Source organism: Hyperolius riggenbachi, chromosome 2, assembly GCF_040937935.1.
Source record: "Hyperolius riggenbachi isolate aHypRig1 chromosome 2, aHypRig1.pri, whole genome shotgun sequence".
NCBI classification, from domain to species: Eukaryota; Metazoa; Chordata; class Amphibia; order Anura; family Hyperoliidae; genus Hyperolius; species Hyperolius riggenbachi.
Window position 1 is genome coordinate 269213541 of NC_090647.1, and position 14061 is coordinate 269227601.

Genomic DNA, 14061 nt, shown 5'->3' on the forward strand with positions numbered 1-14061 from the left:
GAGTGACGTCATGGACGTCAGCCGACGTCCTGACGTCAGCCGCCTCCCATCCAGCCCTTAGCGCTGGCCGGAACTTTTGTTCCGGCTGCGCAGGGCTCGGGCGGCTGGGGGGACCCTCTTTCGCCGCTGCTCGCGGCGGATCGCCGCAGAGCGGCGGCGATCAGGCAGCACACGCGGCTGGCAAAGTGCCGGCTGCGTGTGCTGCTTTTTATTTCATTAAAATCGGCCCAGCAGGGCCTGAGCGGCGACCTCCGGCGGTGGTGGACGTGTATATTCGTCCGTACCGCTGAGGAGGTTAATGAACAGCCTGTCTTTAACTCTGGAGTTATTTTAAGGATTAAAGAGTTAACTTAAAGACAGAAGAGTTAACTTTAGGTTTGCCTGGGGTAAAATGTTTCCTGAATACTACATGCCTTATCACCATGGTAACAACTCTAGAAGAGTTATTAAAGACAGGAGATAAGCTTAGTGAATTGAGGCCATTGTCTGCAAAGAGGAAAAGTTTTATATGTAGCACTACTTAGTTCCATGACATATGGGTTATTTCGGAGCTTAACTGCTTCCGGACCAGCGCGGTTGAAATCTACTTCCTGCAGGCTGCGCGGCTCTGACAGGATGTAAATTTCAAACATCGCCACTGCGCGCTCCCACCAATCGCGCCGCTTTTCCATTGCCACAACTCTTTGAAAGCGATTCAATACTGTAACTTTTTATAGTTCTTAAATGCAGTTAATGTCTTGTATAATAATGTATTTATTTGCCCTCTTTTTTTTCCCCCCTAGAAATCCACTAGTGAAGGAAGCCAGGAGACCAAGACATAAACCAACTTTCTCTCTGACACCATTTTAAAGCACGTTATCCGTTATGAAGACTTACACAAAAAGGACAAAAGGTGGCGCACAGCAATACAAAAGTTGCCAGACTCTTTCTGCAATATTTTCTTTTTGCATTGCAGTGATATATTACATTAAATGTGTTTTCATACACTGGTAATTGTGTCAACTGATTCTTAAAGCAACCTGAAGCCCATTAAAAAAACAAAACATAAACCGATACTTGAGAGGGAAGGTTCTGGGCCCTATAAAGCCTTACCGTTCCTCTCCTGGTCCTCTCGTTCCAGCGCTGTCACCCTTTTTATCAGTCTTCGATCAATGGGTCAAAGACTGCTCTGTGTTGCTGAGGGAGGCTTTGGAAGTCTCCAGGAGCCTGAGCGCTCCCAAAAACGCCCCATACTGCACTTGCTTGTGCAAGTGCAGTACAGAGCTGCCTGTCTTTCGGGAGCACTTGGAATCCTGAAGACTTTTGAAGCCTCCCCTAGCGGGAGATTTGAACGGCGTTGACTGTTGGAACGAAGAGACCGTGAGAAGAACTTGGAAGGCTTTAGGACCCAGAGCCTTCCTCTCCACAGGTGAGTATCTGTTTTGTTAGGTTTTTTTTTTATTGGTTTCAGGTTTGCTGATCCTTTCATTACTTTACATTAATTTATTTGTATCCACTTCAGCCTGAAATAGATGTGATGTTTTTAATAAAACAGAAGTTGTTTCTTACACTGAACATTGTTTCTTCTCTGATCCAGCAATAGGAAAAATCCTGCAAGTCAATCAAGCTTGTATTAATTTATTTTTATCCCTTATGAAAGCAAATGTTATCAGTCAAAAAAAAAAAAAAATACATTATAGATAGACATTTAAATCCAAGTTATGCATAACTGATGCACTGATGCATCTTAAAGCACATTAAAAATGTAACCAGATGTGGTTCTACATAGTCATTTTAGATTCATCAAAAGTTTTTCTACTGTATAGGTGAATCTCATATCCTTATAATCTGTTGTGGATTGAAAATCAATACAGCGCCTGTGTTATCTATTTATCAAATGTATCCTTCTGCATAAATGAGATTTCCTCAAAGTTCATGATGCTATTAACATTGCAAAACCACTCCCTGATTGAGGTACATGTATCTCTTGCTTCAGGTTCCCCTTAAAGGGAACCTAAACTGAGAAGGATATGTTTTTTTCCTTTTTAAAATAATGCAGCTGGTATTGTTTAACCAGTTCACTTCCAAGTGGTTTTTACCCTAACGGACCAGAGCAAATTTCACCTGTCAGTGCTCCTTTGTATTCCCTCATAACTTTAGTACTACTTATCACAACAAAATGATCTATACCTCGTTTTTTTCGCCACCAATTAGGCTTTCTGGGTCGTACATTTTTGCTAAGAATTTTTTTTATTCTAAATGCGTTTTAACGGGAAAAATAAGAAAATAATGGAAAAATTCATTTCTCAGTTTTCGGCCATTATAGTATTAAAATTAACCGTTCTCCTGTGGTTAATTCTGACACATTTTGTTTGCCCAGTTGTCCCGATTATTAAACCATTTAAATTATGTCCCCATCACAATGTATGGCAACAATATATTCGCTTTGCAAGGGTAAGTTATTAACCCTCCTGGCGGTTTATTAAAATCCGCCAGGGGGCAGCACAGCATATTTTTTTTTTTTTTTTTTTTTTTTTTTTTTTTTTAAATATCATGTAGTTAGACAAGGTCTCGCTACATGATAGCCGCTGCTCAGCGGCATCCCCCCAGCCTCCTCAAAGAACGGGATCTCCTGGAGGGCTTCCCCTGTCGCCATGGCAACGGGCGGGATGACGTCCTCGACGTCGTGATGTCAAAGGGGACTCCGATCCACCCCTCAGCGCTGCCTGGCACTGATTGGCCAGGCAGCGCACGGGATCTGGGGGGGGGGGGGGCGGCGGCGATCGGATTGCACACGCGGCTTTACATTTTGTTACTGTGACGGCTTCCTGTTGTATGAATGGACGCGGCCGCTGATTGCGGTCACGTCCATTCATTCCAGTCATTGCGATTGGGTAGAGGACTGCTTGGTCCTCTTCCCCCAATCACGAAACACGGATACCCGACGGTAAACGGCAGCGGGAACGAGCGACTTATTAAAACGTCCTGTTGCCATTAACTGGGTCAAACAGGACTTTTTAATAAGTCAGGTGGCTGTTAATAGGTTAAAAGGAAACATCCATATCCCTCTGTTATGGTTCCCTTTAATATCAATTGTAACCTCTAAGTCCAAGAGTAGGCTTTCGTTGAGACGCCATGACCTACTTTAAGAATAGAGGCAAGACAGTTCAATTGTAACCAGGACTTTAGCGTGATCAGATATGGTAAACTAACCAATCTGAGCGGAGAGTACTTTATCTAAATCTGTGTGATGCAAGAAAATTGTATCAATTTTTGTATACGAGTTATGTGCTCTGGAGTTATATGTAAATTCTTTGGATTTCTACCTCTTCTGTCACCAAACATCTAATAACTGATAATCAGACTGAAAGGACAACTGTAACGAGAGGGATATGGTAGCTGCCATATTTATTTGTTTAAACAATACTAGTTGCCTGGCAATACTGCTAATCCTCTTCCTCTAATACTTTTAGCCATAGACCCTGAACAAGCATGCAGCAGATGAGGTGTTTCTGACAAGATTGGCTGCATGCTTTTTTCTGGTGTGATTCAGACACTACTGCAGCCAAATAGATCAGAGGGGCTGCCAGTAAACTGGTATTGCTTAAAACGAAATAAATATGTCAGCCTCCATAGCCATCTTGTTACGGTTGTCCTATAAGCTTCTTTTAAAGAGTCCAAGGTGGGCTCATAAAATTAAAAAAAAATAAAACAAAACACAGGCTACCTGATCACGGGGCTGAGCAGATCAGGTAGCTACAAAACAACGCAGCTCCCAGCCGCTTCTGTGGGCCATGCTGGCCCTCTTTCATGACCTCTGGGTCACAACGTTGCAAGGAGAAGACTGTATGTCTCTCATCCAGTGTGCGGGGAGCGGCAGGGGGCGAGGTCTGGATACCCTGCAGGAATGACCCTGGTGGGTGTTTTAAACAGGGAATCCCTCTCCCCTATGTTTACCTCTGAGATGGCGATAAATATTGACGCTAATCTCTGGGACCTAGAGCGCTGCGGTGTGGGGACACAGAGGCATGTCATGAGGCAGAGAACATGCCTCTGTGTCCCATCTGCTCTCCATGGAACCGCCTCGGGTTCTCTTTAAAGTGGATCCGAGATGAAAAACTAACTATAACAAGTAACTTGTCTATATATCTTATCTGCAAACAGCTTCAACAGAATATGGTTATTTCTTCTTGTGATACAATGACAGCAGCCATGTTGGTTGTAAACATTACACACAGACAAGCTGATCTGCATCTCCAGCACTCAGCCTGTGAAAATCTAATTCCCCCTTCTCCTCCCCTCTGCCTCTGTAATCTCTGGCTAGTAACACCTCCCCCTCCTCCTGCCCAGACTGAGCTCCCATAAGCCCTTGCTACTGTCTGAAATTGCCAAGGCACTCTGAAACGCTGTGGGCGAGGCTTGTTTAGTTTATAGGGAATTAGAGTATTAAAACAAAAACGTATTTGGCTTGAGTTATGCCCTATAAACAATATGAAAGGAACACAATTATGCAATGAGTAAAAGTTTATCTCGGAACCACTTTAAGGCACTGTATGGTAAGGGCATCTTATGAGAAAAGGAACCCGGAGCACTTAGCCAAGGTGAGCATTCCCCTTACCTGTTCTAGATGGAAGGGGCTAATGGAGATAAGATCATACCACACAACTGGTGCTGGTCCAGAGCTGAAAGGAACAGTATGTCGGTGCTCCACAGCTGCTGATGGTGTCTTATCTTAAGCTTTATCTGGTTTTGTGCTACATAATTGGAACTTGTTATCCAATGATATTAGCAGCCTTTTCTAAATTTACATTTATTTTGTTTCAGAACAGTTTAACTGGAATGAATACTTAAAGGACACTAATGCAGCTGGTGCACCTGCACATTACTTTAGACAGGTACGTTATACTTTTTGTTGTCATAGTTGGGAATAATGTGCATTGCCTCATTTGTGTGTTAGCCATCCATCCGTCTCGCTGCATCACTAAATGACATCCTGCTAGTCTGTACTGACTTCCTTTTCACATGAGACAATCGCCAACAATAACCTTCAAAAACAAGGCGTTAGCATGTGTACAGGTTAGGGAGGAAGGGGTGGGCACAACGCACAGCTCAGTGTGACATTGCTTCATACACAGAACATGGCATTAAAGTCAGACATCAAGCATTCATAAGAAACCAACATGTATAATCATTTCACATATTGCTTTACTTCACAGCATTTGGACATATGTTCACATCAAGGGCAAATGTAAACTAGGGAAATTAATGCCTGCCAGCAATCTCTTTTGCACTGCTGTTGCCAGAGTTTAATTCTCGTCTTGGACTCTATCTTGCATTGGCTTTTCTAGATTTCTCCCCATATTGGGGGGAGGGGGGTACCGGGCTCTATGATTTCCTCCCACATCTCACACATGCTGGCTTCCCTCAACACTTGCTGTAGTCTGTGGTAGTGTGATTAGATTGTGAGCTCCTGTGAACAAGTCAGTAATATGAATTTATGCATTCTTTGGTGAGAGGTTTCTGGAGGAAAGTGGAAGATTAAATCTAGTCTCGGACAGCTTTGAACGCCAATTTAGTGATCTTTAGAGTTTACATTGGTCTTCTGTAAGTACAGACACAAATTTCAGTACACCACAGCAAGAAGTCAGTGAAAACGTATCGCATGTCTGTTCGTGTAGCTAAAGCAACTATTTTATTCACTCCACTTTTTTTTTTTTCTCTTTTTCTTCTCCCCATTTTTTTCCTGCCCTACCAGATCAGTCCACTGGTGGGAGCTGTTGGCCATTCATATGTTTACGTTTAATCCTGTATGCTTAGTATGTAAAGTACAACATATATACTGTATAATTAAATTCACTTTAAATGTAACAAAACCACCTCATTGCAGCATAATGTAATAAATACCTCTATCCCAGTTATTTTGTTCATTTTCTTTGTTCACTAAGATGTTTGGTTTTTTTTTTATCTGTTTGCATTATCATATTTGGTTTTTAAATGCAGAAGACTGAAGGCTGAAGACAGGATTTTATATTGTGTTATTTTTTGTAGTCTAGGACCCCACCTAGCAATGAATTCAAAGTTGGTATGAAAGTGGAAGCTCGTGACCCTCGGAACGTTACCTCTGTCTGTATAGCGACTGTCATTGGAATCTCAGGAGTTCGTTTACGCTTACGGCTGGACGGCAGCGATGACAAAAATGATTTCTGGAGACTGGTGGACTCTTCAGACATCCAGCAAATTGGCACGTGTGAGAAAATGGGAGATATGCTTCAGCCGCCTTTGGGTAAGGGTATGGTAAATTTTTTTCTGTTTATTACTGTAATACTAAGCATCACTGAGCAGGAACTTGTAATATACAGTATAATGCAGTTGTGCTAAACACTTCTGGACTAATATCAATTTAATGTATCCTTAGACAAGATACTATCTGCACAGCTTGTTGATTTCCTGTGGGCATTTGTTTCCTCCTACAACCCCCAAACACACCTATATTAGCTGACTCCCCTGGAAACTGGCCATAGATTAACATTGACAAGGTTAGATTGGAAATTCATCCCAAGGGTAGGTGGAGACCTAATTATTCTCACACACTCCTATTGTAATAAAGTAACCCAATAGGACCCGATTATTCACCATGATTGACACAAAAACATTTTACAAATCTTATCTCAGAGAAAAGCTCTGTCCAACATTCTTCCTGTTGGAAAGGAGAAGACAGAGCTTATTAAATGTTTCAATACCATGGTTTCTCTTTTTAAGGCATTTTGAGTTTTTAAATTACATTAAGACAGGTCAGGTGAGAGAAGGGAGGGGATGGAATCAAAGGGGAGTGAGTGTATGAGCTGTAACTCAGAGTGGGGAATTGGGGTCCAAGTTGGGGAACCAAGAGATAAAGTCCCTGCTATAGGAAGATAATCTAACACTCTAAAACAGTTGGAATTTTTGATGGCTGCGTTTCAGCCACTTAAACCACTGTCTTGTCAGCACTTTTTAAATGGAAAATATTTAAAGACCGAAAGCAGTTGGTAAACATAAGATTCAGCACAACTGCAGATTTATTTATTTTGTGTGTGCGTGTTTTGCATTGCTGCATCCCTGATTTTACCATGCGTAAATGCCTGTTTTACAGAATAGTACAGTGTATAAGTACTATGAACTACACTGAGCAATGGCATTCATTATTCAATTATTTTTTCTGTTTTCAGGATTCCGGATGAATGCCTCCTCTTGGCCTATGTTTCTCTTAAGAACACTAAATGGAGCAGAAATGGCACCACCATCATACTTTAAAAAGGTGAGAGGGCACAATGTTTAATAATAGAATGCTGCAAAGGCAAATATCCAGTCAGCTCACCCAAATAAGGTTTTGCTGGTCTGTGGCAAGCAGATGTTTGCTTTGACTGCCTGCACACATGCGCAATCCAGGATGGATAAGAGCAGATATTCTAATGAATCTCTGCATATTCCTGTATCAAGGAAAAAAAAATGGCAGCCCTCCATAAAACTGTGAATTTTGCACCACTTACCACACATTTTGTCAAATGTTAATTAAAAAGGGCTGGTAACGCATGGAAAACTAAAATTACTGACTAGTGAGGTAAATTATCAACTTGTGAGGTAAGTACCTCATACATTTCAGTTCTCAAAGAATAACAAATGTGTAGAACTAAGATATTCGTTATTTAATCTTCAGCCTGGAGCTTTTGGCTGGTAAGAGACCAAACGGCCATTCAAAAGGTTACAGAAAGGTGTTAAAGAGAGTCTGAAACGAGAATAAATCTCGCTTCAGACCTCATAGATAGCAGGGGCACGTGTGCCCCTGCTAAAACTCCGCTATCCCGCGGCTTAACGGGGGTCCCTGACCCCCCCAAATCCGCTCCGTACAGCAGGGGAGCGCTTCCTGGTTGGGGCAGGGCTAACCGCCGCAGCCCTGCCCCACGCGCGTCTGTCAGCACGTATCTCCGCCTCTCCCCCGCCCCTCTGTCTTCCTTCACTGAGAGGGGCGGGGGAGAGGCGGCGATGCGCCGCTGATAGACGCGACTGGAGGCAGGGCTGCAGCCGTTAGCCCTGCCTCCAGGAAGCCATAAATCACGACCAAATCTGCGACCAAATGTTGCAGTGGTCGCTTTGGGGGTGAAGGGACCCCCGTTAAGCCGCGCTATAGCGGTGGTTTAGCAGGGGCACACATGCCCCTGCTAACTATGAGCTCTGAAGCGAGATTTATTATCGCTTCAGAGTCTCTTTAAAAAGGACAGAAAAGAGGAAACGAGGATAGTTTACTCTGGTTTATTAAAGTTCCCGGTATCTGGCACAGACAGGAATTGCCTGATGCTAGATATGTGCATGCCAGTCTCTTGAGAAGTCATACAATTGACCCTAAAATAACACTAACCACCTCCTGCAGAGTGGTGTGTAGTGAAAGGACTTACAAAACCTCCAGTTGCCTACACTTCCTTCAGCTCTCAGCTGCTTTGCTGCTCCTCTGTGTATAGTTCCCAAAGCGTACATGTGACCCTATGCTGGTCAGGTGACACGCCAAGAAGCGTACATGGATGCATCAAAGCGGCTGGGAGCTGCAGGAAGTGTAGAAGACGGCGCCTGAAGGTCTTGTAAGCCATTTTTGCTGCACATCCCTCTGCAAAACAGGAAAGTTCTGCCACCATTTGTCCCCCGCCCTCACATGACATTTTTACCAAACGGGTCTTAGTGAATCTAGCACTTTGTATGGTATTAAAAACAATTCTGTTGAAGTATTTCCTTCCTGTAATTATGTAGAGGAAAACTTAGTTGCTTTAATTTTGTATTAACCCTTTCCCTGCCAGCCAATTTGTACTAAACGCGAACATCTCCTGCCAAGCAGTTTTTAGACATCTTGCACTCATTAGGATTACTTAGGATTTTTGATAAGAAAACCTACATGAAATAGGGCATATTATATTCTGTTTTTTTACATAATTAATTGTGCTTGAACACTGAAGCAAGATTGTGAGAGAACGCGGAAAAGCCGCCGCGTGTGCTGATAGCAAGGCGGCTGATTCCGCGTCCAATGCGGGGGTTTGCACGCGGAAGCATGCGTCTGGTAACATGGCAGAACGCGGAAAAGCCACCGCATGTATTGACAGCAAGGCGGCTGGTTCCGCGTCTAGCGCGGCGGTTTGCACGCAGCAGCGTGTGTCTGGTGTGGCTGAGTCTGTTAGTTCACACAGGCTTAGGAATACGCGCGCGCTGAGAGGCAGAACTTTTATTATGGGCAAGGGGGGATCAGCTGACCGAGCCGATCAGCTGACCCAAGAGCTGGTAACTATTGGTTGATCGCTTAGGGGTGGCGCCAGAGAGCACTACTCTATATATAGTTACTGCTGCCCAGTCACAAGTTGTCTGCCGTTGCGAACACTACGTGGAAGCACTCAGACCTTAGTCAGATCTAACAGTGTATTTGAACCAGGAGGACCTGGGAATTCACACTGAGCCAGTTAACTTGTATTATTGCTCTGTATATGTCAGACTAGTTCCAGGGTGTAGAGACCACGGACCTTACACCCAGACTAGGCATTGTTTGATATCTGTTATGACTTATTGCTTTCCTGACTATTCCTCTGATCACTGATTCCGTACCTTGCATATCTGATTTTCCGTTGCCAAACCCTGCTTGCCTTGGATACCGAATCAGCTTTCTGTCTTTGTACTTTGTCTGTCCGTGTGTTGCCGACCTGGCTTGCCCGACCTCTAGAGCTATCTCTCCCCTTAAGAGATAGTCTCCGGATCAGATAGTGACATCCACCTTCTGGTGTCACTCACCCTCAGGTCCTTCCTACCTCCAGCCTGACTCCACCCCTTGGAGAGTCTCAGGCTGCTGGAAGGTTCCTGTACTCTCTAAAGCAGTATTCCCTATACTGCCTAAAGATCACCTGCTCATCAGGTGTGTTTCTCAAAGTATTACTGTTACACCAAACACTCTTTTATATACATAGGTGTCCAGAGGTTAGTAATATATCTGTATTATCTGTGATTCTGCAGATCATCAATAATCAGGTATATATCTGTATTCTTGGTGATACTGCAGATCACCAATAATCAGATTCTCTCTGCGTGCTGACACCGATCGTTACAAAGATTTTGTACTTTTTCTTGATCTATAACAAAATTTCTGAGTAAAATATGTTTAAAACAAAGTGAAATAAAAAAAAATATATATGGTACTTATCCGTTAGCCGGGTGCATCCGGCAGGTGGCGCTAATTATATTAAAAGTTCACATAAAGCAGAATATAACCCTGCATTTCAACTTTGCTCTGAAACATTATTTACAGCATATTATATGCAAAAAGCATTTTTTTTTACTAGACCAGCATTGAAAGGGTTAAGCACAGAGGTTTAACCTCCCTGGCGTTTAATTTTTTTTGCCAAATTGTCAAAAATCCTTTTTTAAAAAAAAAAAAAAATTTTGCTTTCGTTTCATGTAAAGCTACCAGAGTGGTAGCTACATGAAACACCACTAGAGGGCGCATGTGTCCCTCTAGTGCGATCGTCGCCGATGTAATGTCAGATATTGCAGCCCGGAAGCAGCCTTCCTCACTGAGTATCGCGCATGCTCAGTGGGAAGTTAGACATTATTTAGCTGAAATATCTCCGCTTCCGCACCACGTACACTCCCGAAATTTTCAGGGGAGGGAGGGGACCTCCAGATCCAGCTCTGTGTCGAATTGCAGCCCCCTAGCCCCGGTAGTTCCCGAGATAGGTTTGCTGCAATCAGTCTCGGGAACCAGTGGGCTCGGGGGCTGCAATTCGGCACAGAGCTAGATGTGGGGGTCCCCTCCCTCCCCTGAAAATTTCGGGGGTGTACGTGGTGCGGAAGCGGAGATATTTAGGACGTTTCACACGTGGCTGCACAATGTAATGGGGCGCAGGCTCCTACTGCGCATGCGGGGCTGCAAAATCTGAGAGGCTGCAATAGTTGACATGACACCGGCATCTATAGCAAACAGGGGAACGCGTATATAACGCTTCTCCTGTCGCCATGGCGACAATCGGGATGACGTCATGGACGTCAGCCGACGTCCTGACGTCAGGCACACCCGATCCAGCCTATAGCGCTGCCCGGAACTTATTGGTCCGGGCAGCACAGGGCTCTGGCGGGGGGGGGGCCCTCTTTCGCCGCTGCGTGCGGCCGATCGCCGCAGAGCGGCGGCGATCAAGCTGTGCGCGCAGCTAGCAAAGTGCTGGCTGCGCGCACAGCACTTTACAGCACAAAAATCGCCCCACCAGGGGCTGAGATTTCCCCCTGCGCGGCATACCGCCAGGGAGGTTAAAGTTCTGTGGAGAGATATGCAGAAGTTCAGATTGTTACATTCTATTTAGTTAAATGTATCTATTGAGAAATGTTACACTCTTTGGCTGTCCTCCAGCTCCTACTCAGTCAGAGAGAGTGAGTCACATTCAACACTTAGATACATTTATGTAAACAAAATGTATTTATGTCAGCTTCCGATGCCTCTGCAGAAATCTCCAGGAACCTTAAAGCTCTGTGTAACCCTTCCAATGCTGGTCTAGTAAAAAAAAAAATGCTGGTTGCATATAATATACTGTAAATAATGTTTTAGAGCACAGTTGAAATGCAGGGTTATATTCCGCTTTAACAAAAAAGTGTTAATGTAACCGCTTGTCGGCAGGTGGCGCTAATTACATGAATACTTGACGTCACTTAAAATGTTAATGTTGCCGAATGTATAGTGTTTGAAGTGGCCGGCTCGCTGCGGTTTAATGTATATTAACCACTTGCCGACCGCCCACTGCACAGAGGCGGCCGGCAAGTGGATCCCGCAAGGCCCGCCGCATGCACAGAGGCGATGGTCCTTGTACGGGCATGGGCGGAGCGATCGCGTCATTCGCCACCGTCATCAGCCACCGGCGCCTGGCTCCGCCCCCTCGCGCTGTAACCCGCTGGCGGGTTACTAGCACCCGGATCGCCCGCATACAAAGTTCTATGAACTCGCCATACTCCTAACGGAATACCTTGGGGTGTCTTCTTTCTAAAATGAGGTCATTAGTGGGGTTCCTATTCTGCCCTGGCATTTTAGGGGCCCTAAACCGTGAGGAGTAGTCTTGAAACAAAAATGACCTGTGAAATCCTAAAGGTACTCATTGGACTTTGGGCCCCTTAGCGCAGTTAGGGTGCAAAAAAGTGCCACACATGTGGTATCGCCGTACTCAGGAGAAGTAGTATAATGTGTTTTGGGGTGCATTTTTACACATACCCATGCTGAGTGGGAGAAATATCTCTGAAAATGGACAATTGTGTGTAAAAAAAAAAAAATATCAAACAATTGTCATTTACAGAGATATTTCTCCCACCCAGCATGGGTATGTGTAAAAATACACCCCAAAACACATTATACTACTTCTCCTGAGTACGGCAATACCACATGTGACACTTTTTTGCAGCCTAACTGCGCTAATGGGCCCAAAGTCCAATGAGCACCTTTAGGCTTTACAGGGGTGCTTACAAATTAGCACCCCCCAAAATGCCAGGACAGTAAACACACCCCACAAATGACCCCATTTTGGGAAGTAGACACTTCAAGGTATTCAGAGAGGGGCATGGTGAGTCCGTGGCAGATTTCATTTTTTTGTCACAAGTTAGCAGAAATGGAAACTTTTTTTTTTTCTTCTTTTTTTTCTTTTCACAAACTGTCATTTTCCGCTAACTTGTGACAAAAAATAATATCTTCTATGAACTCACTATGCCTCTGAGTGAATACTTTGGGATGTCTTCTTTCCAAAATGGGGTCATTTGGGGGGTATTTATACTATCCTGGAATTCTAGCCCCTCATGAAACATGACAGGTGGTCAGAAAAGTCATAGATGCTTGAAAATGGGAAAATTCACTTTTTGCACCATAGTTTGTAAACGCTATAACTTTTACCCAAACCAATAAATATAGGCTGAATGGGGTTTTTTTAATCAAAAGCATGTTTGTCCACATTTTTCGTGCTGCATGTATACAGAAATTTTACTTTATTTGAAAAATGTCAGCACAGAAATTTAAAAAAAGTAATTTTTTTTGACAAAATTTATGTCTTTTTTGATGAATATAATAAAAAGTAAAAATCGCAGCAGCAATCAAATAGCACCAAAAGAAAGCTTTATTAGTGACAAGAAAAGGAGCCAAAATTCATTTAGGTGGTAGGTTGTATGAGCGAGCAATAAACCGTGAAAGCTGCAGTGGTCTGAATAGAAAAAAAGGGTCTGGTCACTAAGGGGGGGGGGGGGGGGTAAAGCCCGCGGTCCTCAAGTGGTTAAAAAAGTGAGTTAATTAAATGACAAATAAGCCGGCGGCAATGTAACAGATCAAGCCGCCAGCTTCGTGTCTCGCTCTCCTCCCCCTTTACCTCTCCTATAGAACACCGGCAGCCCTGCGGGGGGACACTCGTGTCCCCCCAGAGTCATTCGTCGCAATAAAACAAGCAGGATTCCCTGCCGCGACGAACGACTCTTCAGGGGGACACGCATGTCCCATTTGTCCCCCGCCCTCACATGACATTTTTACCAAACGGGTCTTAGTGAATCTAGCACTTTGTATGGTATTAAAAACAATTCTGTTGAAGTATTTCCTTCCTGTAATTATGTAGAGGAAAACTTAGTTGCTTTAATTTTGTATTAACCCTTTCCCTGCCAGCCAATTTGTACTAAACGCGAACATCTCCTGCCAAGCAGTTTTTAGACATCTTGCACTCATTAGGATTACTTAGGATTTTTGATAAGAAAACCTACATGAAATAGGGCATATTATATTCTGTTTTTTTACATAATTAATTGTGCTTGAACACTGAAGCAAGATTGTGAGAGAACGCGGAAAAGCCGCCGCGTGTGCTGATAGCAAGGCGGCTGATTCCGCGTCCAATGCGGGGGTTTGCACGCGGAAGCATGCGTCTGGTAACATGGCAGAACGCGGAAAAGCCACCGCATGTATTGACAGCAAGGCGGCTGGTTCCGCGTCTAGCGCGGCGGTTTGCACGCAGCAGCGTGTGTCTGGTGTGGCTGAGTCTGTTAGTTCACACAGGCTTAGGAATACGCGCGCGCTGA

General features: G+C 44.1%; 1 protein-coding gene across 7 annotated transcripts in view; it reads left to right on the forward strand.

The window, feature by feature from the left end:
• The window catches only part of LOC137546335 (sex comb on midleg-like protein 2), a 118145-nt gene that overhangs the window by 24985 nt on the left and 79099 nt on the right, over positions 1–14061 (forward strand). For 5 of the 7 annotated variants that reach the window (XM_068268649.1, XM_068268648.1, XM_068268653.1 and 2 more), the window contains 4 exons: positions 783–892; positions 4804–4874; positions 6028–6262; positions 7185–7273. In XM_068268649.1, the coding sequence (XP_068124750.1) occupies positions 865–892; positions 4804–4874; positions 6028–6262; positions 7185–7273 (423 nt within the window). In that variant the 5' untranslated portion in view covers positions 783–864. The remainder of the gene's footprint in view (positions 1–782; positions 893–4803; positions 4875–6027; positions 6263–7184; positions 7274–14061) is intronic. The other 2 variants (XM_068268651.1, XM_068268652.1) reach the window with 2 other exon arrangements.